General features: G+C 39.7%; 6 protein-coding genes across 7 annotated transcripts; 3 read left to right on the forward strand and 3 right to left on the reverse strand.

Annotated features, from left to right (window-relative positions):
• Window positions 1-197: 197 nt before the first annotated feature.
• Window positions 198-1,785, reverse strand: nedd8 (NEDD8 ubiquitin like modifier). The gene is made up of 4 exons (XM_032544149.1): window positions 1,517-1,785; window positions 1,349-1,396; window positions 1,180-1,262; window positions 198-658 (listed from the first exon to the last, which is right to left on the reverse strand). Exons 1-4 carry the CDS (start codon window positions 1,532-1,534, stop codon window positions 568-570), a joined length of 240 nt encoding a protein of 79 aa, XP_032400040.1. The 5' UTR covers window positions 1,535-1,785; the 3' UTR covers window positions 198-567.
• A 128-nt stretch (window positions 1,786-1,913) lies between these two features.
• gmpr2 (guanosine monophosphate reductase 2) lies at window positions 1,914-7,868 on the forward strand. Of its 2 annotated transcripts, none has more exons than XM_032544126.1 (10): window positions 1,914-2,068; window positions 2,612-2,709; window positions 3,747-3,866; window positions 4,401-4,484; window positions 4,805-4,978; window positions 5,089-5,170; window positions 5,487-5,593; window positions 6,136-6,178; window positions 6,268-6,427; window positions 6,550-6,805. In XM_032544126.1, exons 2-10 carry the CDS (start codon window positions 2,623-2,625, stop codon window positions 6,737-6,739), a joined length of 1,047 nt encoding a protein of 348 aa, XP_032400017.1. In that variant the 5' UTR covers window positions 1,914-2,068; window positions 2,612-2,622; the 3' UTR covers window positions 6,740-6,805. The 2 variants fall into 2 exon arrangements, with proteins under 2 accessions (XP_032400017.1, XP_032400018.1); XM_032544127.1 differs by having other exon boundaries at window positions 1,981-2,068; window positions 2,550-2,709; window positions 6,550-7,868.
• Window positions 7,869-8,345: 477 nt separating this feature from the next.
• Window positions 8,346-9,824, reverse strand: si:dkey-183c6.9 (tripartite motif-containing protein 16). Its single transcript, XM_032499350.1, has one exon. The coding sequence runs from the start codon at window positions 9,822-9,824 to the stop codon at window positions 8,346-8,348; it is 1,479 nt and encodes a 492-aa protein (XP_032355241.1).
• A 1,323-nt stretch (window positions 9,825-11,147) lies between these two features.
• homezb (homeobox and leucine zipper encoding b) lies at window positions 11,148-14,042 on the forward strand. Its single transcript, XM_032544112.1, has 2 exons — window positions 11,148-11,337; window positions 12,097-14,042. Exon 2 carries the CDS (start codon window positions 12,105-12,107, stop codon window positions 13,689-13,691), a length of 1,587 nt encoding a protein of 528 aa, XP_032400003.1. The 5' UTR covers window positions 11,148-11,337; window positions 12,097-12,104; the 3' UTR covers window positions 13,692-14,042.
• Window positions 14,043-14,129: 87 nt separating this feature from the next.
• Window positions 14,130-18,221, reverse strand: cideb (cell death inducing DFFA like effector b). The gene is made up of 5 exons (XM_032544140.1): window positions 18,049-18,221; window positions 17,603-17,717; window positions 15,750-15,908; window positions 15,357-15,547; window positions 14,130-14,836 (listed from the first exon to the last, which is right to left on the reverse strand). Exons 1-5 carry the CDS (start codon window positions 18,078-18,080, stop codon window positions 14,695-14,697), a joined length of 639 nt encoding a protein of 212 aa, XP_032400031.1. The 5' UTR covers window positions 18,081-18,221; the 3' UTR covers window positions 14,130-14,694.
• A 1,303-nt stretch (window positions 18,222-19,524) lies between these two features.
• On the forward strand, window positions 19,525-21,219 carry LOC116707017 (adenosine receptor A3). Its single transcript, XM_032544129.1, has 2 exons — window positions 19,525-20,011; window positions 20,247-21,219. The coding sequence occupies exons 1-2, from the start codon at window positions 19,683-19,685 to the stop codon at window positions 20,887-20,889; spliced, it is 972 nt and encodes a 323-aa protein (XP_032400020.1). The 5' UTR covers window positions 19,525-19,682; the 3' UTR covers window positions 20,890-21,219.
• The last annotated feature ends 1,025 nt before the right edge of the window (window positions 21,220-22,244 follow it).

A 22,244-nucleotide genomic window follows, 5' to 3' on the forward strand; every position in this document is an offset into this window, starting at 1 on the left:
AAATAAATGGGGAGTAAAATATGGATGAAGCAGAAAAGTCACCCTCTGAAGGAAAAGATTGTTATCCAAGGATGGGTTTCAGCATATTAAGCTACAGTTATCTCTGTTATATATTCAGTGGAATCAAAATAGATGCTCACATGCAGAGCCACAGAAAGTAACAGAGAATGACTTGAACACTGTACAGTACAGTTTCATGTAGCACCAAAATTAGCTCTGGGTTGTAAATCTTTAGCCAAAGCTTTATTTAATTCTGAAAGTAACTTTGCCTTTTAACATGTGGAGTGTCTCACCATGACAATGTTACAGTGAGAGGGGGAAGTGTTTGCAGCCAACACATGTTTGGCTGTAGGGAAGTAGCTGCCACAGGTAGAACCTGATCTATCTCTTTCTACCAATGGCTCTGTGTTGCCTACGATGCCGCCAGGTGACTCCGCAACACATGGCTGTGTGTCTTTGCTGTATCCGTTTAGTGTAGGCATCGCTGAAACCTAAGGCATGTTTCCAAGGGATGGCTACAACACAGGCTTGGAGTACAGGCTTCTGGCAGAGCCTATACTGTACCTGTCACAGCAGCTGCCCTCCTCGCAGAGCAAGAACCAAATGGAGAACAGAGCCTCCCTGGATTTTATAGTCTGCCGCTGTTTTCTCATCGTTCCTGAGAATAAAGACAAAGGGGATGCAGGGTAGAAGGTGTCAGACAGCAGAAATCCCACAATTTAATCGTCCTACTAAAGATACACATTTTTTTTAAACGGGTCCAGAATATAGATGATTTTAAATGAAGACTGGATGTCATAGTTTGTAACAAACATTACTAAAACAGGGGTAAATTGTCCATTTGTTTGGGAGGATTTTCAGCTGCCGACTGGTCCACAAGTGAGGATTAACAGCACCAGGACAGTCTAGTACGTGAGATTGACTCAAAGCAAACTGCACTGCCTCTATTCATCATAATGAGGGAACATGACGGCGTGGCTCATTGATGTATTAGTCATAGTTTTTTTTTCTTTCTATGGCACAGAGGAATAGGATTTATCAGGCGTTGGACACACAGGCAGTATTTGTTAGGAGGATCAATTCATTGATGCTTTTTGGTTTACATGGGACATGTTGACAATAACAAAAATCCAGAATATTAAGGCTAGGTATATGAAAGAAAGTGCATCCTAATCTTACATTTGTTTTCCACTGTAGATCAGCCTCTGCTGCTGCGGAGGGATCCCTTCTTTCTCTTCTACCCTTTCTTTAATACGCTCCACCTGGATAGAAATGAATGTAAAACATATTGAGAATAACTGGTAATTATTAGCATACAGTACATATGGAAAATAAAAGATAATTATACCTTATCTGTGGGTTCTATGTCAATTTCTATCTCTTTTCCTGTGAGTGTCTGAGATAAAAAAAAAAATTAAAAAAAATTTAAGTTGGGTTATTGTTGAGCAAATAAAAAAGATAGGACAACTATTCAAATGTTTACTGTTAACACTGGGTAATACTTGCTTTGCCTTACCTTCACTTTAATCAGCATCTTTGTTGACTCGTTTTATAAAATAAACTCGAGCCGGATCAGTAATATGATATTATCTTAACTAAATCTATGACTTGATTTACAACAATGATTAGACGGTATTTTTCGTCAGTAAACCCGAGCCTCATATACTTGCAAAAATTAAACTGCTGTTTCCTGTGTTCCACAGTCAATCCCACTGCCTTCTTGTTTGTACGTCAATGGTTCCGCTTCAACTTGATTTCGGACTGCGCATTTGCTTTACATACCGTCAAAAAAGAACAGTAATTGCACTAAAATGGTCTTCTACTAGCGTGAGAATAGCTTCAACAAAATTAACCGAAATTCGTTTGCCCTATCCCTTAAATAACTCTTACGACATCAGCGCAACGCAACATAAAGCGAGTCTTGCATTGTAGTTTTTGACTGCGCACCACCAATCAGGTAAAGTCCTTTAAAAACTACAGGGAAAATTGGTGTTCGCCCCGGTAAAGCTTCCCGCGCACACAGTGTCAAAACGGCGGCACAGAAAAAATCAACCTTACTTTCCTAAAGGTAAATACTTGATTTAGCTAAACATACTACTTAAGTTAACAGCTTTTTCTTACCTTAACTCGTTACAACGCTAACGTCAAATAAGTTGGTGTGAGAAAATGTGACATTTTAACGGCATAGCTAACCTTGAATTTTGACATCTGGCCCAAAGAAGAAGAAGCAACGCTGTTCTGATACTTGTGGTTCAGTATTCAGAACGGTACAGCATTACCAGTATCATTTTCAGTAGCGTTTGAGCATTTGTGAAATGGCTAGCTAGCTTATTACGTCTCCACCAAGTAGTTATTACAGTTAAGGCTAATATGTGTAGACCTTGCCTAATATAACGTTAGTGGCATTTAATTACCATATGTTGTGTATAAGGGGAGGAAAAAAAGTCTAAAAACTAAAAAAAAGACGCAGCACAAAGCAGTCATCCAGAACACTCTCTCTCTCGCTGTCTCTCTCTCGCTGTCTCTCTCTCTCTCTCTCTCTTTCACAGATTCACATTCTAGGACAAACTGCTCTATTTAACATTTCTATTTTGTTACACAACCTGTACAGCCTGCACCGAAATGCCTCGCATTGAGAATGACATCAAGCTGGACTTCAAGGATGTGCTCCTCCGTCCAAAGCGGAGCACACTGAAGTCAAGGAGCGAGGTAGGTGTAACGTTACAGCTGTCTATTTTGATTTTTACACATTAAAACCTGACTGATGTAAAAACAGATTTTTTCCATTATCTGAACCTTTACTCATTCCTGGTAAGGGAACGCTCATAGGCATTTGGTAGTTATTAAAGTAGGTAAAAATGTCGTAATAATAATATATTAAATTATTTATATAGCACATATTAAAGCAAAGTTAGAAAGTGCTTTAGTAGTTAAGACCCAGAACTCAAGATATAACAGTATACAATCATATAAACAGTCACAACAAATGTCAGCAACTAAGAAAAAGTCATAAGATAAAAGGGAGTCTTAAGACTTCAGAGATTTAAAGAAGTTTGCCAGCATGACATCCACAGGCAGGGAGTTTTACCGACCCGGACAACAAAAGCCCCTTTGTTGACCATTTGAGATCTTGGAAGCCCTAGTAGGGCTCTGCCAGAGAATCTCAAGCAGCGATCAGGCTAATAAGCAGTTAGCAGATTGTATATAGTATAAGCAGCAGCCATACCGCTCAAGGCTTAAAAAAGCAGTAAAATCTCAATTCTAAAACTCATAGGTAACCAGTGAAAGGCAGCAAGGATTGGTGTGGTGTGGTCACGTAGAATGGACTGTATGTGTGTTATGTAGCTTTTCTAGTCTTCACGACTACTCAGAGCGCTTTTACATGTTATAGGCACCATTCACACACATTTATACACTGTGGTCGAGGCTGCCATACAGGGTGCCACCTGCTCATCAGATAAACATGATTCTCACACATTCACATACACAGAGGTTATGGGCCTCTTTTCGAATGTTGTTAGAAAAATAGTAAATAGGTAGGTATTAGCACTCATTCACATGTAACCAGCTGGTTAGTGAATTCAAGCAGTGATCCTTTAGCATCTACAAAATATAGGCTCTTGCTTTCCTGTGACTGCAGTAACACATTGTGGATCATGTCTAAAAATAAATGGTTTCCTAGTTAGTTAAACAAATTAATAAAACTATTAACTATACTAATGTCACGTTGTTTTTGCCTTCCACAGGTAGACCTAACGAGGAGCTACACTTTCAGGAACTCCAAGGGCAGCTACAGAGGGATCCCAATTATTGCTGCAAACATGGACACCGTGGGGACCTTTGAGATGGCCCTGGCTTTGCACCAGGCAAGTTATGCATTACATGGGATGTGTATGAGTCACTTATTATTTCACAAAGAGCTTTACAGAGCACACAGGGTAATTTGCTCCAACCTAAGTCAAATTCCTTGTATGCATACTTGTATGTCATACCTGGCGAATAAAGCTGATTCTGATTCTGATTCTGATTCTGATTATAATTTTCTCTTGGCTGCTGACCTAAATGTATTCCAAACAGTGGACACTATAATGCCTAATAATCCCTTTATTACAAAGCAGGCTGACCTGTAATTATGGTTCCCGGGTGCCAGAATTGAAGTATTGTTGGCTTATTTGTAGCATCTTTTTCTATATCCATGTAATGATAATAAATGACACAAACTGCTGTATGTCATAATTCCAGGTCCACTTTTAAGTCACAAAAAGATAAGAGGCACCTCATAGACTTAAAAAAACTCACAAATATATTGATTTATTTATTGTTTTGTTTGTTCATTCACTCCATCGCTCACTCACTGTTAGGATATCTCAGTGATTGTGTTTTTTTCTGTCTTCCTCTAGTTCACTCTTTTCACCACGATTCACAAACATTACTCCGTGGATGACTGGGTGGAGTTTGCAAAACAAAATCCTGAATGCGTGAAGGTACTCAAAGTGGTCCAAAGTGTTAATTATTTTATTATTATTTTTGGCTTTTAATACCAGGTAGAGTGCTATGTGTATATTGCATATAATTATCGTATGCTGGCAGTGCATTTTAGTTATTTTTTTGATTTATTTTATTTTATTACTTTTGTCATTACTACTACATATATGGTACCTCATCTTTTTATTGTGCTTTTATTGTGTTATCTATTTATTCTGTATTATCTTTTTGTGCAGCACTTTGGAAACCTTGTGTTTGTTTTTTATTGTGGAATTTGTTTTTGTTACACAAATCTTTCTCTTCTCCGTTTCTCTTGCAGAGTGTAGCAGTTAGCACGGGTACCGGGGAAGGGGACTTTGACAGGATTTCAGCCATCTTGGCGGCGGTGCCAAAGCTGCAGTTTATCTGTGTTGACGTGGCCAACGGCTACTCCGAACACTTTGTTCACTTCGTCAAAGACGTCAGGGAGAAGTTCCCCTCTCACACTATAATGGTCAGTAGTAGTAGTCTGCCTTTTAACTGTGGGGCTGAAAACAGAATGGATGTCCATGTGTCAACATTTCTTTGATAATTAATCAATAAAACATTTTTTATGCTGCTTAGGCAGGAAATGTGGTGACAGGAGAGATGGTAGAGGAGCTAATCCTGGCTGGTGCTGACATCATCAAAGTAGGCATTGGACCAGGTGATTACAGCCTTACATATGTTATTTATAGTATATCAAATTACTTTCACACACTCTCCTGGATGGATATTTGCCATGTAGCAACCTCCCTGTATTAATTGTTTTTAACTGCTATTCAATATTTTATGTTAAGCACTTGAATTGTCTTGTTGTTGAAATGTGGCGTACAAATAAAGCTGCCTTGCCTTGCCCCATTTATTTCACTTACAGATCAAACAGACCATAAACACTGCTTAAAAATTCAGTTTCCTGTCATCACAGGCTGCAAACTAGAAATCTTAAGAGTCATCTCTTGCCCCTGTGACTTCCTCTACAGGCTCTGTGTGTACCACCCGCATGAAGACGGGGGTGGGCTACCCCCAGCTCAGCGCTGTGATCGAGTGTGCAGATGCTGCCCATGGCTTGGGTGGCCACATCATCTCTGTGAGTGTCTCTCTTCTCTGATAATCCAAGGATTTAATCATCACAGTTTTTGTTGTGTAGAAATAATGTTAAATAGTTTTACATTCTGGGAAATGGGCTTTGCTTTCTTGAGAGTTAGATGAAAAGATTGATACCACTTTCAACTACAGCCACTAGCCAGTTAGCTGAGCTTAGCATAGAGACTGATAACTGGGAAACAGCTAGCCTGGCTCCGTCCGAAAGGATCAAAATTCAGAATTGTTTTCCACATTTCCCGTCTTTGTACTTTATTCTAAGCTAACTGGCTAGTGGTTCCAGGTTCATATTAAGAATAGCAGAATAGCATTGATCTTCTCATCTAACTCTGGCCAAGAAAAAACAATGCTTTAAACTGAAACTTATTCATCTCTTTTCTTCCCACAGTCAACAAGGTTTGTTAGACATGTATTTCACCCTGAGAATGTGCAGCCTTATCTTTGGTCTCCAGGTTGTACATACAACCATGATAAACATGCAGTCACATTCAAAACATTGTGACATGTTTTGTCTTGTCTTTCTCACAGGATGGGGGATGTACTTGCCCAGGAGATGTGTCAAAGGCTTTTGGTAAGCGTTACTGTTTTCAAATTGCACTCAAATTCCAACCCTAGTAGGAACGCTTTCTGTTCAACTTCTCAGTCTATGTTTGCTCTCAGGTGCTGGAGCGGACTTTGTGATGCTGGGCGGTATGCTTGCTGGACACTCAGAAAGCGGGGGAGAGATTATTGAAAAAAATGGCAAGAAATACAAGCTGTTCTATGGAATGAGCTCCGACACGGCAATGAAGAAACACGCAGGAGGCGTGGCTGAGTACAGGTCATCCACAATTATTTTGGTGAAATAAGTCAGTTGTTTTTGGGTCATTGGGGTTGACATAGTATACCGTGTTTACACTGTGTGCTCTAAAGAGTAATCCCAGTTTTTTTTTATGTTTTCAGAGCGTCGGAGGGGAAGACAGTCGAAGTTGTTTACAAAGGTCCGGTGGACGTGACAATACGAGACGTCCTGGGCGGGGTCCGATCCACCTGCACCTATGTAGGGGCAGGGAAACTGAAGGAGCTGAGCCGCAGGACCACCTTCATCAGGGTCACCCAACAACTCAACACCGTCTTCGGCAACGACAGCTGAATGTCCGGCTCAATCCTGCTTCCTAACTAAGGTTATAAGTCGGTTACACTGCCTAAATGATGCTGTTTGTGGATTGACCAAGTGAACAGACATGAATATTAATACTGAAATACTGTCCTTTTACTTTCCTTTTTCACTGCAATGCAAATTTGAGTACATTGGGTTGTGACTTCATTGACATTAACAGAAATATTTTTCATTACAAAGACTCTGAGTCGCTTTAGACTCTGAATGTTACTTTCTTCATACAATCTACAAAGTATTCCAGGGGCCAGGAAGATGTAAGCTAGAGCAGCATGTCTCCAGCTCGTTGCATGTCTGCTGTCTCATCATTCCAATGCAAGGTCCTTAGTTTGAGTTTTTATGCAAATCCATAACTGTCTATTAACAGTATCTACAACATGTAGTTAGGCTCTATGCTTATATTATACTGTAAGCCTCACACACACATAAAATTATAGCACTTATGAGCAATTATAGCATTATAGCAAATTTCGTAAATTATTTAGAAAGTACTAAATATGTATTCAGCAGCTGGGGCTAATTATGAAATTTAACTTTTTTAAAGAAATTCAATCATTCCACCACTCTAAGTTTTGCACTTTAATTACTTGAGATTTGATATATTTAGTTTCCATTATCATTTTAATAAAAATGCTTCGAAAGTTCTTGTAGAATTTGTATATGGACCAGTAAATGCTGAATGCTAGAGTACAGTACTAGAGCACATACTGTATAGTTCAAACCAATGAAGTGCTGAATTCATAACAGAGGTGTTCAACATAAATATATATTATGCAGCCTTTATCATCCTTGGTTCTAGCTGCTCCTGATCAGTACCAAAGTTTGTGTGGGCTCATGTTACCGATGTGCACATTCAAATTATTATATGATTCATTACAGCCTTAAAATAAAGAGATCATTCCTTGGAGGTTTTGCAACATGAGTATTGGGTAATTATGGATTCACTTCACACAGTGTCTGTAGCTACTCCACTTCAAGCTGTTTTTTGTGTTGTTTCATTTTCTTATTGTCACATTGGGGTGAAAATAGCAAAATGTAAAAATCTAATTGCAGTTTTCAAATTCAGATGTTTCAACCAGTCAATAAAAACATTCCACATCTTAAACTTTTACTAGCTTTATTATAATTGGATCATTTGCAAAGTAAGTGTGGTACAAAGGAATAAATGTCCTTTCTGACAATTCAGATTTCATTTTTAAAGCCTACTCTGTAAAATAACTGTACAATGTGAGAACAATGGCACATTCAGCACCAGTAGGTGGAGACAAACACCTTAAACTGACAGACAAAATTACAGTAAAAAAAACATTGTTGCATACATTAGAAGTAACTCCTAAAAAAATAAGTTGAAGATGTTACATTGCTTCTAGTGTATGATATGTATTTTGTACACCAAAACATTGGCTTATATATATTTAATTTGAGTTAAAAGCACTATTTTTACTTGACAGCAACTTGAAGCTTAGCAATGACATTTGTACTCATCCAATGAAAGCACAAGGTGCTATTACTGTAGATATTTGTAGCCATGCACTTCTTAGCTTTGTGTAATGATAAGCAATGATCAACGCAGTCCCACCCATTACTGAAGCTCACAAACCACCTCTGTGATGTGTATACCACCAATAATTGCTCCACAGGAACAATTGGTTTGAGCAGAAGAGTTAGAGAAGCGAGCCTTCATGGAGTATTTGTTGGATTCGTAGTGAACAATCCCACAGGGGCACTTCCATTGCTGGGGGATACTTTGGTCATTTTCCTTTGCTAGTTGAACAAAGGGGGCCAGGTCCCAGTTGTTGAGGCTCATCTTAATTGTGATTATTTCTTCCCTCTGGTGCTGTCCGATTCTGTTGAAGAAGGACAATGAGGAAGCAGCAAAATTCCATAACACCTCCACCACTTCAGGTTGTGGTACGGCACAATCTCCATTTTTGCCCTGATGTGTGATTGGTACTGAGGAAACCCAGCCTTTCTTCTGCTGCCCAAAAATACCTCCTGAACTGACTGGTGCATCAGAACAGTCATACTCTGTTGTGAGGCAGCTGAGCTGGTCACCTTCGTAGCACAGACCATAGACAGGTCCATCCTTCAAGTTCATTGCAGACTGTTTGTCACATAAGCCAATGGTCCAGTTAGAGTCTTGGGAAAGTCTGACCATCCACCTCTGAAAGTTAGGAACTGACTGGGCACTATGAATTAGAAGCGTAGCGGAGCATTGTCCCAGCCAACTACTGTAGAAAATCTTCCTTTTGTCTTTGGACAGTGACATGCCAGGGCCCAAAGTCTTTGGGTCAAAGATCAGGTCTGAACTTGTAGCATTGAGCTCCTGGTGGTTCTCTGGGTCAAGCAGAGTCAACAGTGATCCCCAGAAGTGGCCTGCTTGCTTTACCATTTTTTCACCATCCTGTCTTATCTCCTGAACCAGTTTGTCCCGATCACTGCCAGGCTCCAACCCTTTTCTCAGATCCACAGCCTTGGCCTTCTCCACATCCTGATGCACCTGAGAATACATCTGCAGGAATCTGAAGGTGTCCTTCTCTTTCTGTGCTGCTTGCATGCTGCTGTTGCTGGTTTTGATGGACACCATGCGGGCAGTAACTGAACTCTGGATACTGGTCAGGGCAATGTCACGCAGGTTAGTCACAGCCTCAATGAGACGCACACTGGAGCGACCCACCTTCTCTCTTTCACTCTTCTCCCACTTTTCCAGACTCACATTTTCATCATCAGTTTTCCCTAGTAAGGCCTGCTGCTCAGTGTTCAGCTTCTCCATGAGCTCTTTGTGGGCTGTGGAGAACGTCTTCATATTGTGTATGCGGTGCTGGTCTTCAATGGCACAGGAAACACACACACAGGTCATGTCATCCAAGCAGAAGTACTCAAGGAGTTTACCATGTTGGGGGCATTTAGTGGTCCCACATAAGGCCATAGGCTCAGTCAGAGGATGAGTCTGTAGTAACACAGGAGTGGTCAGGTGGGCCTGGAGGTGCTGGACGCACATGGAGATCTCACATTTCATGCAGGTCTTCCGTGCCGGTTTCCTGTCCTCCTCTGAACACATCTCGCAGAAAATAACCTGTAGGTCCTTTTGTAGATTGTCAGACATGTTTTTTTCAGAAGCAGAGTCAGAAACAGGAAGTCCTGATTTGCTTTGACTTAAATATTATTCACGATTGAAAATCCTTAGGATACTTCTTGTTGTTCTTTGGTTGACTGTGTTTTGGCAGAGTAGTTGTTCGTGTGCTTCTGGTTGCTCTATTTCTTCTCTGATCGGCTCTGCCACAGCAGCACTGCCCAAAAGTTTCGATTTCTGCAAAACCAAACATTCAGGGGGTGGAGCATGAATGTATTAAGACAACGGAGTGTAGTGATACAGCTGGCAGCAGCCTTGAGCGTTGAGATGTACTCTCTTGCAGTTTCATTTCCTGGGAAAGATATTGTCTACAGTGTACTCATACACTACTCTTTTATAGCAATATAGTAGTGTCACTTCCCCACCCTACTGATAATAAAAAAAGCCTTTCCTTGTCTTACCTTATCATTATCAAGATTAATAATCTACTACCGGCAGGGACGTGCATTGACATTGTGGGCAGCCGGGGCTTAAGGAAAAAAGTTAATAAATAATTATTGATTTGAAATTTGAACAAAAATTAAATCAACAAACAGCATACATTATACTTACTGCATGTGCACTCTGTGCCCACACTGACGACGCCCCTGAACGCAGCACCGAGTGAGAAGCACGGAGGAGCAGCCATCAGCTGGACTTGACTTTTGGCCATAGACCGTTACAGTCTATGCTTTAGACTGTAGCGATTTCTGATGGTCACTTCCTTTCTAGTGTGTGCGTCCATGTAAATAACCACACACACAGAAACACAATTCCTATTTGTTTACATAAACCATCTACACCGCAGCCCTGTACTCTGCATCTCCTTTCTCCCACACTCCTACCTGAACATTGACATAGTGTTCTGACCTGACACCCTAAGCGATTGTTGCCACACCTAAACCATATTCACACAGGGACAAACATAATAGCACAGAAACACCTTGTCCCTGAAGTCTAAACAGTACAGAGCAGAGTGATAGAGAAAGACTTCTCTCTCTATGGCTCTGGTACAAAGAACAGATATGCTTTGTATACACATAGTCAGCGTCATGTATGAGTCACTTTGAATCCAGGCGTTAGCTACATAAACAACGTTATGTATAACACGAACACATTATAGCAGTCCCTCTATAACAGTTGGATCAATATTTTTCTATAAAACATTTTCAACTAAAAATTCACATATGGTAACATTGTTGAAGGTGAGATTTGCAGGGCATATGGTATAACGTTAGTTATAAACAGCTCCGGTTCTATAAGCAATTGTTCCCATTAAATTGCTCTATTGATGTTTCAGAAAATGATTATATAAAGGTTTAGCCTAGCTAGATCTAGAAAAGATAAACTTCAGTGGTAGCAGCCAGCTAGCTAGCTAGCCTTTCGCGGGTGCACTAAATATTGCCATGGTAACGGTTCAGGAGAAACATTTCGTCATACTTACATTTCTGTGTGCTTGAAGGTAGGAATTCCAAACCATTAATTAATTGAGTTTAGTAATAATGTCGGTGTCTTCTTGATACTAGTTACCTGCCACGATAAAGATAAACAATTTTAGGTGAAGAAAACCTCGCTAGTAGTCCTACTGTTAAGATAACAAAGCAAGCTAACGCTAGCTAGCTAACTAGCTTACTTACGTTATGTGCTAATCATAGCGTTAGCGAGCTAGAAACATTATTTTATGTCTAGCTATAGCGCTAACAAACTGACAAATATTGTAATGGAAAAAGCACTTCAATCCCAATCGGTCAATGATGTAATCATTGATTTGTAACCTTGTTGTAAATTACCGTAGACTCCGTTACGTTAGACTAATGAAAATGGTAATGTAAAGTAGAGGTGGGTATATGGATTTTTTTTTTTATCACAGTATATGTTATTTTACATTGTATGTATCATTCACATTTTCCTTAAAATTTAGCTGTGGCAGTTTATAAATAAAACTAGATAGATCTGTCTACTTTCGGCTTAAATTGACACCTTGCAAATCAAATATTTCATCAGATTAAGGACTAGCTAGGCCTTGATACATGGTGCGGGGTCCTGCAGGTGAGCTAGCGGGTGCCCCATAACCAGAAATATTACATTAAAAGGATATCTACCACTTTATAAATGGTAAATAAAAATCTGACAGGTGACAAATGTATATCTTCTCTTAGTATCTGTTTTTTTATTTTATTAATGAATACATTTGTACCCTTTCTGTTTGCCTGTTTTGCAGGAGTTACGATGAGGCAAAAAGCTGAAATCCCCAGGCTTGTACAAGAAACACCCAACGCTCCTGGAGAATCTTCATCAGAAATAAACATTGCCCCGATGGCTTTCAATTTGAACCAGAGCAGCGCGGTGTGTCTCCCCCTGGTCACTGACGGTCAGAGGCTCATATGGGTGCACTCAAGCGAGATCAACCTACAGCTGGACGGTGCAGCAGAGCTGAACAAGGCCTTCGACCGCTTTCCATACCTGACAGAGAAAATGACAGCTGCACTGGCACAGCGCTGCTCCCTCCACCCAGACCAGGTGAGGGTTTGGTTCATGGTACAGAGGCTCCATTATGGCATCAGCTGGGACTATAAAGACATAGGCAAGGTTAAGAGGAAGATCCTGTCAAGTCGGGGAAGGGCAAAGGAAAAGCTGCAAAACAGCATGGGGAAGGAGGTAAAAGAGGATAAAGGAGAGAATGAGATATGTAAAAGAGAAGTAAAGGAGCCTGGTGGGAAGAAGGCAGGCGAGGTTAGGGAGGAACAGAGTGTAAGTGAGGGAAGGATGATGGGAGAAAATGTGAGGGATAATGAGCGATTGGAGAGGAAAGTGAAGCAGGTGCAACCAATGAAGAAAGTGGATAGAAAAGTAAAAGAAGACATGGGGAACACTCAGAAGAAAAGGAAAAGGACAGTGACGGACACAATGGGAAAGAAGAGAATGAAGCAACGGGAAGAGGGTGTTGTGGAGAGAGCAGAGGAAGAAGAAATACAAAGTGATGAAGATGAGAGGGAGTGGCAAATAATCACTCCATCCGAGACAACACTTTTCACCAGAAAGAAAAAGAAGTCAGAAGCAAAGAAAGGATTACTGTCGGTCCAAGAGTGGCCTGCCCTAAAGAGCGTTGTTGTGCCAGATAAGCCGCTGGATGGAAGTCCTCTGCTCAGTCCTCCTTCTCAAACTCAGGCCTTTGACATGCCTCTTCTCACTGATAACCAGACAGAACTGCTGGTAAGAGGTGACGCTGTTCCCCCGTCCACCTCAAATATTCACTTGATCCCTGTGAAAAGCGACGTTGAGGGTAAAACACAAATGCAGACAAATGCAGCCGAGACATCCATCCCCAATGATGCCGGCCCTGATGTTGGCAAACTGAAGGAGTTCATGGAAATACTCAACAGTCTTGTTGTTGCAGAGGGTCCATCCAACATCGCCCAATTGCTGGATTGTCATGAGATAGACCCATACAGACTTGCCACTCGGCTCCGCAGCCATAAAAAGACGCAAACCCAGATGGCGATGATGAAGGTGGCTTTCTTGCACTGCCAGTATCCAGAAAGGGATGAATATATCCGACTGGCCAACGCAATTGACATCCCCCGCTACAGGTTGACTCAGTGGTTCAGTGACATGCGCTATTACATCAAGAAAGGAAGGCCACGCTGGATGAATCAGGAGCAGCACAGCCAGGCGCTAGACAACGTCTGGTACCGGCAGTACCTGAATGCACTATTAAAGACACAGTCACAAATGGCAGGGAGTGAGTGCGGCAATAAAGCAACCTGTGAGATGAAGCTTGACACGAGTGGAAGCGTGCCGGTGCTCCCAGAGTAGAAATAATGACACAGCCTCTGTATTATCCCTCTGGGTGCAATGAAGATGAATCATCTCTTCACATTTGGAAATATGCATCAGATGCAGTTTAGTGACTTGTAATTTGTGTGTTGATGTTTTGAACTTTCAGACAGATGTTTGATAAAAGGTTGCCAAGTTAAGGCACATTCTTATACATTTTTCTCCTCTTACATGTTGTTTTACTGTTTTGTGATTACGTGTGGTTAACATGTATCTTTATCTGTAGTTGTTTCAAAAGATACTCATTTGCAATATAGATGCATTTTTACTTTGATGAGTCACTTTGCGATGTGCAAGTTTTTATTGTCATTCAAATAAAACACCATGGTTCAAACAACTCATCTTGTGATTGGTTACCTCAAAACATTCATAAACTACAAAATGAATTAAAACTTTTTTCTCAGTAGTGTAATTTTTTTTTTAAAGTCAGTTGCATTTCAGATCAAAATAACATCCACAGTGGCTGTAATATCAGAGCAGATTGAAACAAGTTGGTCTGCCAACACATAATCCACACCAAATAATAAAATAAAATTCTAGGATAGGATGTAAAATATATTGCACAAATAAAATAGAAAAACTACATTAATACTTATGACTTATGTATCCAGCTAGATTGCTAAGCTTCCTCTTTTGTTACTAAAAACAGTTGACACTTAAATCATTAAAGATTCTCTTTGTCTGTTACAATCTGTTTATAACCTGAAGTATAGTCAAAATATTTAAGGGTGAAGAAGAATATGGTACACAGTCATACAATCACTCATAAGACTTAATAATAAGCAAACGCTAATATTACCTTAACAGATGGTCATGTTAAAATAAGGTGGTAAACAGCAGAACAATTAAACAGTTTAATAACTACCCAATGGATTTCTCAATTATGGGAATAGATTCTAAAGCTCTCAGACTGGCCTACCAATCCCTATTAAGTCAACACTGATATCAGATGTTACCATTAAATAGGTCTCTCTCGGCTCTATCAGTTCCAGCTGGCTGTGTACTCGGTCCTCTGTGGCTGCCAAAGCTCAGCACCTTCGATAATGCGGCGGATCATGGAGGCAGAAGCAATAAGCAGGTGTCCAGCGGCGTGTAGGAGGGTGGAGGCTACACGCAGGGCTTCTCTAAAAAAATAAAAAGAGATAAAGTGGTGTAAGTATGATTTTGTACTGATTCTTTGCTGCAAGGTTTTTTAACTATGGCATTGTGCACTAAATAATGTCTATGAAAAAGTTGCCTTCTCATCCTAGAATTTCTTGTATCATCTTTTTAAGTAGAAAATTAAAGTTAGACTGAGAAATACATATATAAAGACACAGATGGCAAGTAGGCCTACATATACTCAAGTACAATTTTGAGGTACTTGTACAACATTTAACAGGGAAATATTGCTATTTATTCCACTACATGTATTTGACAGGTAAGTACTAGTTACTTTTCAGAATAACATTTTTTGTGACATAAATCAGTGTCAATTAATGCAGTAGGCTATTTCTACAGTGTTTTGTTGGTACTTTTACTTCTACCCCTAAAAGGATGTAGTAAACAAGCTACAACAACACTACATGTCTGAAAGAAGCAGATGTTATTTTTTTAAGTGGTGTCTTTATTTACTTCCTTGTAACCCCCTTCCCCTGGGCTTACCTGAGGACTTTCTTGGGCCCCAGACACTGAAAGTTAGCGCTCACAGAGTACAGGCCTTGAAACGTGGCCTTCACACTCAGGGAGCCAAACACGTCCTTTGGGCTCATCCTGTACAGGTCAAAGGTGACTCGAGCTATGTCTTTTCCGGTCCGAGGCTTGTCGTGGTCTTGAGATTTGTACACAACTGCACCCTGGGGGATCAGAGACAACAGTCAGATAAATGAATAAACAGTGATGCATATAGTGACATAATAGTGTATCATGTAAAGACAAAAAGCATGCTCCAAAGCAAAAAGAGTGCTAAGTCTTTTCTTTTTTTACATAAATGCATACGGTATCCATATTGTATATGATATTTAATAAATAACTATTGGCTATTTTGGCCAAACAAACCGGTTGTGGTCTCCATGTCTGTCCAGGCTCCAGAGCCATGAGCATGGTGTTGTCAGGCAGGGTCATTAGGAACTCATCGGAGTCTACCTCTGTACCGTCCTCCTCACAAACCAGAGACAGAGACACTGCAGACAGGGACAGCAGCAAAGCCTGGCATACCTACACGGCATAAATTCACATTGCTCTGGATTAATGTGCACTCAAGAAAACAAAGCTTTAATATTCTAAATAGTATACCTTCTGCTGTCTTGTAATACAAATGTTCTGTATATGACAACAAATGAGCTGTAATCCAGTTATACAAACAGTGATACAAATTTCAGACACAAGCATTGGATCAGCCTTTAGTCAACCAGGACATTCTCATAGAAATATGAGGCTGTTTATAGCAATCTGGTAGTCAGATGAAAACATATTCATGTTATCAGTGGTGGAATGGTACTCAAATACTGTACCTAAGTACAAATGTTGAGGTACTTGTACTTCACTTGAGTCTTTTCTTTTCATACCACTTACTACTACTACTCTGCTACATTTCAGAGCAAAATATTATACTTTTTTACTCCACTACATTAATCTGACAGCTTTAGTTACTAGTCACATTACAAATTCAGATTTTTGCACACAAAACACATAGTTTATGAAACACGATGTTTTATTATAAATTAAACTAGCCACACAATATATAGGCCTACAGCTGAAATGATTAGACCATTAAACACACAACTGTTTGGATTGTTTCCAGTTTCAAAAATGTGAAGATTTTTCTGTATTGAGTATTTTTACATTTCATATTTTAAAATTGCACTATGAGTTCCTGCATGGTTTCAGTGTGATTTCTTTTTTGTCTCAAATGGTAGGAATCTCTCCTTGATCCGCTGGCTGCCTGCCCCCTGAGTACACTGTGAAACAGCGGCAGCGAGATCCACGTCGTTTTGACGTAACATTGGCGCGCGACAGGTCGGCTGCAGCGACTGTAAAAAGGCCTTTAGTCAGTTAGTTGGGATGGTTACAGAAACATGGAGGGGGGGGCAGGCTTGTTCTGTTTTTTTTTAAGAATTTACTTACGTCAACGTCAATAGAAGTGACCATGCAGTAACTCATAGTGCACCTTTAAGTACATTTTCCTAATGATTCTTGCATACTTTTACTTAAGTAACATGTCCAATGCAGGACTTTTTCTTGTAACAGAGTATTTTTACAGTGATATTAGTACTTGCACAGGATCTGAACACTTCCTCCACCCCTTCAATCCAATTGTAACAATTTTAAATGTGGTGGCCTAGGGATTAGAGAAGACGGCTCGTAACCGCGAGGTTGTCGGTTTCAATCCTCAGACCAACAAGAAAAAAATCTGGATTGGCTTGTCCCTCCTACATTACAACCACTGAGGTGCCCTTGAGCAAGGCTCTTATACCCAACCGCTCCAGTGGAGCTGCTCAGTGGCCAGCAGATGGTACTGTGCAGCTTCCAGGTGTGAATGTGTTTAATTGAATAAATAAAGGTGAAATTAAAAAAAATAGTATCATTCTCCAATCTTATCTTTATACCACTGTTGGTGCAGCCCATGATATGATCACATTCTGTATCTGACATAGGATTTTAGACAAGATTATGTTGAGACACTGATTAACGACATTTTTTAGTGATTAATTGAGTTTTCTACTTCATTCTTAATAAACAGATAATGTTTCCCTTTTTATTTAAGTTTTATATATTTATCATACTGTTCTGTTTTTAACCTTTTTTCTTTGAATTTATTAATTTGTATAACATTAATTATATTACATATTCTGCAAGCAGCATTACCCTGTTATTCCTTTCCATTACGTATCTTTTACAGACGCTCTCACCCTCTCTCTCAGCTCCTCCAGGGTCCCGGCTGTGATGCCCTTCCTGGTCTCCCTGTTGTGACAGCACACTCTGAAGGGACGCTGTGGTGGAGACCACACTCTCTTGGTCACAGATCTGAGGAAAGACCATACGTATTATTAATAACACTAACAATGATTCTGTTCTATTCAAGTGTCCCACTAAGCCATGCCAGTGTGGCAGAGAGCACAGGTTGTTTTCCCCCTGTGACATGTCACAAGAGCCAAGACTTTAAAATGCCATAGTATAATATAGCTAAAAATTACATTTGGTTCAAATTGATTGCGTTAATCACTTTCATGTGTAGCTTCTATTCACTTTGGGGGCTCTAACAGCCACACAAAGTTGTTTGGATTGTTGATCAAGCAAAAGGATCCAAAGCAAATTAATATAATATCAACAGGCCAAAAGTAATTCTCACACTTACTTGATAAATGAAGATGTTGTATCCATGCTCATCCGTTTCTTGTGGTCTTTTGTCACCAACTTATTTTTTCGTATGGTGCTTTGGATGTAACAAATGGTGATAACATCAGTACTGCTGGTTTTTGCCCCAGCAGCTGGACTTTGCCCCAAACCTGGTGATAACTCAGATACAGAATAGCACAAGGCAAAGTTCATCTCGCCTGTGTGTGTATGTGAAAGACATCCTTTAGTTATTATTACCTATGGCCTGAAATAAAAAAAATAACTAGATTTTTTAAAATCTGGAAGTCATGTTTCCAAATGAACATAGACTATAAATGAACAGTTTTGGACCCCTTATATTTGTTATTGTTTTATGTACAGCAATTTCGTGTTACTTATTGGCTGACATATACAACCCTTGAAGCCAAATGAGCTGACATATGTATTGTCCCAGGCAGGGACGTCACAAGGATTGAAAGACAGGGGCACTTAGCTTTTAGATACATCAAAGCTGCATGGGGGGGAACTTACTCAGGCCAGACTGTGCTCCTGCTGAGTTCTTCTTTACGCTATGACTTAAACTTGCGGTAAAGTAATACCAAACCTAATTCCTCTCTCTATTTGATAAGTTGTTGATTATTTAGTTACACTAATTACCATTACTGCTCGGTAGATACAGGAGGGGCAAAAGTGCAGGTGTCATTAAGAATACAAGACAAAATGAGACTTGAACTGCCAAATGTAATATTTGCTATTCCCGATTACACTGTTTTTAAGATTGTTAAGAGCCGGAATTGAAATTACAATCAAAATGTGTCGCTTGCACAGCCACTGCAGCCACCAGCACAAAGACAACACACCACATGTGTGAGAGAAAGAAATCAAGAGTATTTTTAAAGTTTAGATCAGGATCTGGGTGAGAAGCGGGAGCTTGTACACAGAGGCTGTATCCAATGCTTCTAAGAAAACAAACTAAATGTCATATTGATACAAATAGGATATGCTATGTCTGGGATTACTGATTGGCAAGAGCAGCATGATAGACAACTGCAGCCCACAATACCAGTAGGCATACTTAAAAAAAACTCTACTAATACCACTTTAGTAGTGTGAATGTGGTTTTGGTTCATTTAAGTTTTGGGCTCCAGTGTGGTAGCTTCAGAAACATTTCTTAATAATCACAAAACTTAAAATTTCAGTGCAGAAAGCAGCTAAGATGACTCAAAGCTGCTTATGTGAGTTGATAAGAACGCACCTCTTCACAACTGTGTTGCAAGTTTTTCTCTGCAAACAAGTCATATTAAAGTCACACTTCCTCTCTACAGAAATATCAAGAGGGCTATTTTTTTCCACATAATAAATTGCAACAGCATACATATATTTATTATTTTTTCCAGATATGGCACAGCATTGAACGTGTAATTCCACTACACAATCACACGTACAATTGCATCCCCCTGCAAAAAATCCACATGGCCTCCAACCATAGTATCTTACCATCATCACAACTTTGAAAAACAAAGCGAGTAGGCAGTGACTTCCGTATTAATGATAACATAAAGGCTCAGACACAGCACAGCACAAAAAGGCTCAGACTCACATTCAGACACGCTACACCATTCACCACCAAACATTAGCCAAAAGGAAAGCACAATGGATGTGGAAGAAATCATCTACACATTGGTTGAGGTGCTTATTGCTGTTGGCTGCTGTCTTGGTAACATATTGGTTATTTTGACAGTGTGGACCAGTAAAAGCATTCAACAGCCCACCTTCTGCCTTGTTGTCAGTCTGGCTGTGGCTGACTTTATGGTTGGCTGCGTGAGCATACCGCTGGTTGTGGTAATTGACGGACAAATAAAGACTTCTTACTACGGCTGTCTTTTCATCAGCTGTGTGACCATCCTGTTGAACCTAGTCTCAGCTTTGTCTCTTGCAACTATTGCTGTGGACCGCTTCCTCCGGGTGTGTATCCCCCTCAGGTAATATCTTTTTGGGATGGTTTAATGGGCAGAGAAAAGTAAAATAGTGCTGCTAACCATGTCTTTGAATCATATTTTTATTCATTTTATCTTAACATCATCTCTGGCACTTTCCATTACTTGAAGTATAAAAAGGCACTTGTTTACTGTACAACCCTAAAATGAGTTAATGATGGATAGTGTGCATTTTAAATTCATAATTAGACATTTCAATAATTTGTGTTTTTCTGTTTAGGTACAAAAGGACTGTGACACAGAGACGTTGTTGGCTTGTTGTAACAGCATGTTGGCTTGTTGCAATACCACCGAGTTTTGCTCCCATGCTTGGATGGTGCAACCATGAAACCTGGTCTAAGTCAGCTAACTCTACTATTGTTTGCAAGTTTATAGATGTGATCCCCATGTCATACCTGGTTTACTTTAGATTCTTTCTTGGCTACCTGATACCTCTGTTGGTGATGACTGTATTGTACGGCTACATTTTCTGGACAATCCGAGGAAAACTTCAAGAAAAACCAGGCAACGGTGCCCAAACCCGGTCTCAGATCTACCTAAAGAAAGAAAAACAGATGGCTAGACATATGTTTTTGGTCTTGGTTCTGTTTGCCCTGTCCTGGCTCCCACTACACATTATGAACTGCATATTTCACTTTAGTGGGCCAGATTCTATATCAGTAAAAACTTTCCATGTCGGCATCCTGTTTTCTCATGCAAACTCAGCTGTAAACCCACTTGTGTATGCGTTCAAAATACAAAATATCAAGATAACCTACCTGAAGCTGTGGAGACGGTATATTGCATGTGGAGAAGAAATTCAAGGATGTCAGATACACCAGTCGATTGAAAACAATCTCAATAGGGTGACCAACAACGAGTGAAAGAAGAGTTTTGTTTGTTTGTATGTTTGCTTCTTTGTTCTTAAGGTTCAGGTTTTGTCTGTTGAATTAAACATTGTAAAACATATTACATCAGATGTGGGTGAACATGGGTGATTGTTTCAAATAACTGTCAAGGAAAGGGCAACTGTCACTGAACTACTTGCTTTTTTTGTCTGTTTCATATCACTGTTGTGCTTCTGGTTGTATTGAAGTTCCAGTTCTTCATGTCAATTTCACAGGAAGCACACACTGAGTTGGAAATTACCTTCTCTGTCTTTAAAAACTATTTTAACTCTTCTAACGATAGAAAAATAAATTGGGACATCTTAAGCATTATTGTCATTGTCATTATTACTTTGGGAATATTCATTTAATGGCATGTAACTGTTTACACCTGACTAGAAAAATAGAAACTTATGTATAATGTCTATAGTCAAACAGCCCTGTAAGATAACACTTTAGAAATTCAGAGACAGGTGTGAGCTTTAGTGTAATTTCTTTAATTTAATGACATCTTATTAAAAGTGTTCCCCTATAGCAAAGGAAGAGAGAATAATTACACATTACAACAAAATTGCACAAAGAGTGCATCCAAACACAACAACACCACAAAATACAAGAGTCAAAGAGTTGAGTCAACTGATTTTGACAACAGTCAAACCTTACGAGTATCACGCAGGTAGCATTTATTGCAAAGCTGTTCTGTTTTATAGCATTACTTCGCACAGATGTTTCTATTTTTCACCAATATGTGACCAAATACCAGTTGTACTTCTACCGTTAACAAAAATTTAAAAAATAATATACCGTAGAGATGTTTCTTTTTTGTACCAGTTCATAAAAACGGATGTATTTTTAACAAGCAATCACAAGAATAATCTGGCTCAGTGTAATGGAAAATTAAGAATCTGTACTACTCGTTGCTTGTAGTCTTTCTTCTGACTCTGCGGTTTCTACTGTCATACAGATGTTCCAGACCGAATGGCAGGAAGTTCTGATGTATCCATGCACATTTGATACTGCTCACACCTCGATCTCACACCTAAGGTGTTTACCACAGAGCTGGTTAAAAATAGTCTTCCTCTCCCCCCCATGCCAGAATAGATAGGCGGTGTGACCCGACCATACGTCATCAGTGATAAAAAATGTTTTTCCCAACATTGTGACAAAAGTGACATTGGGTTGCAGTTTGCATTGCAGTTTTGATTTTAGATTTTTATGAAGAGATTGTTATTTATAATATATTAAAAACTAATAATTGAAGTGTGCACAGCAGTATAGGGTGTAAAAGTAAAAAAATGATTTGTCAGGTACATAGATTTAATTCTGCGAGAACTCATCTGACTCTAATACTT

The sequence above is a fragment of the Etheostoma spectabile genome, chromosome 19, assembly GCF_008692095.1.
Source record: "Etheostoma spectabile isolate EspeVRDwgs_2016 chromosome 19, UIUC_Espe_1.0, whole genome shotgun sequence".
NCBI classification, from domain to species: domain Eukaryota; kingdom Metazoa; phylum Chordata; class Actinopteri; order Perciformes; family Percidae; genus Etheostoma; species Etheostoma spectabile.

Coding starts and splice junctions, on each gene's coding strand:
- nedd8 (XM_032544149.1), bottom strand. Junction 1,263..1,348: donor ACATAGAACCCACAGATAAG/GTATAATTATCT, acceptor ATTTCTATCCAG/GTGGAGCGTATTAAAGAAAG. Junction 659..1,179: donor ATCTACAGTGGAAAACAAAT/GTAAGATTAGGA, acceptor CTTTATTCTCAG/GAACGATGAGAAAACAGCGG.
- si:dkey-183c6.9 (XM_032499350.1), bottom strand. CDS start 9,824: ATGTGTTCAGAGGAGGACAGGAAACCGGCACGGAAGACCTGCATGAAA.
- homezb (XM_032544112.1), top strand. CDS start 12,105: ATGAGGCAAAAAGCTGAAATCCCCAGGCTTGTACAAGAAACACCCAAC.
- gmpr2 (XM_032544126.1), top strand. CDS start 2,623: ATGCCTCGCATTGAGAATGACATCAAGCTGGACTTCAAGGATGTGCTC. Junction 3,867..4,400: donor TGGCCCTGGCTTTGCACCAG/GCAAGTTATGCA, acceptor GTCTTCCTCTAG/TTCACTCTTTTCACCACGAT. Junction 4,485..4,804: donor AAAATCCTGAATGCGTGAAG/GTACTCAAAGTG, acceptor TTTCTCTTGCAG/AGTGTAGCAGTTAGCACGGG.
- cideb (XM_032544140.1), bottom strand. CDS start 18,080: ATGAGCATGGATACAACATCTTCATTTATCAA. Junction 15,909..17,602: donor TGGAGGAGCTGAGAGAGAGG/GTGAGAGCGTCT, acceptor TATGCCGTGTAG/GTATGCCAGGCTTTGCTGCT. Junction 14,837..15,356: donor GGGCCCAAGAAAGTCCTCAG/GTAAGCCCAGGG, acceptor TTATTTTTTTAG/AGAAGCCCTGCGTGTAGCCT.
- LOC116707017 (XM_032544129.1), top strand. CDS start 19,683: ATGGATGTGGAAGAAATCATCTACACATTGGTTGAGGTGCTTATTGCT. Junction 20,012..20,246: donor CGGGTGTGTATCCCCCTCAG/GTAATATCTTTT, acceptor TTTTCTGTTTAG/GTACAAAAGGACTGTGACAC.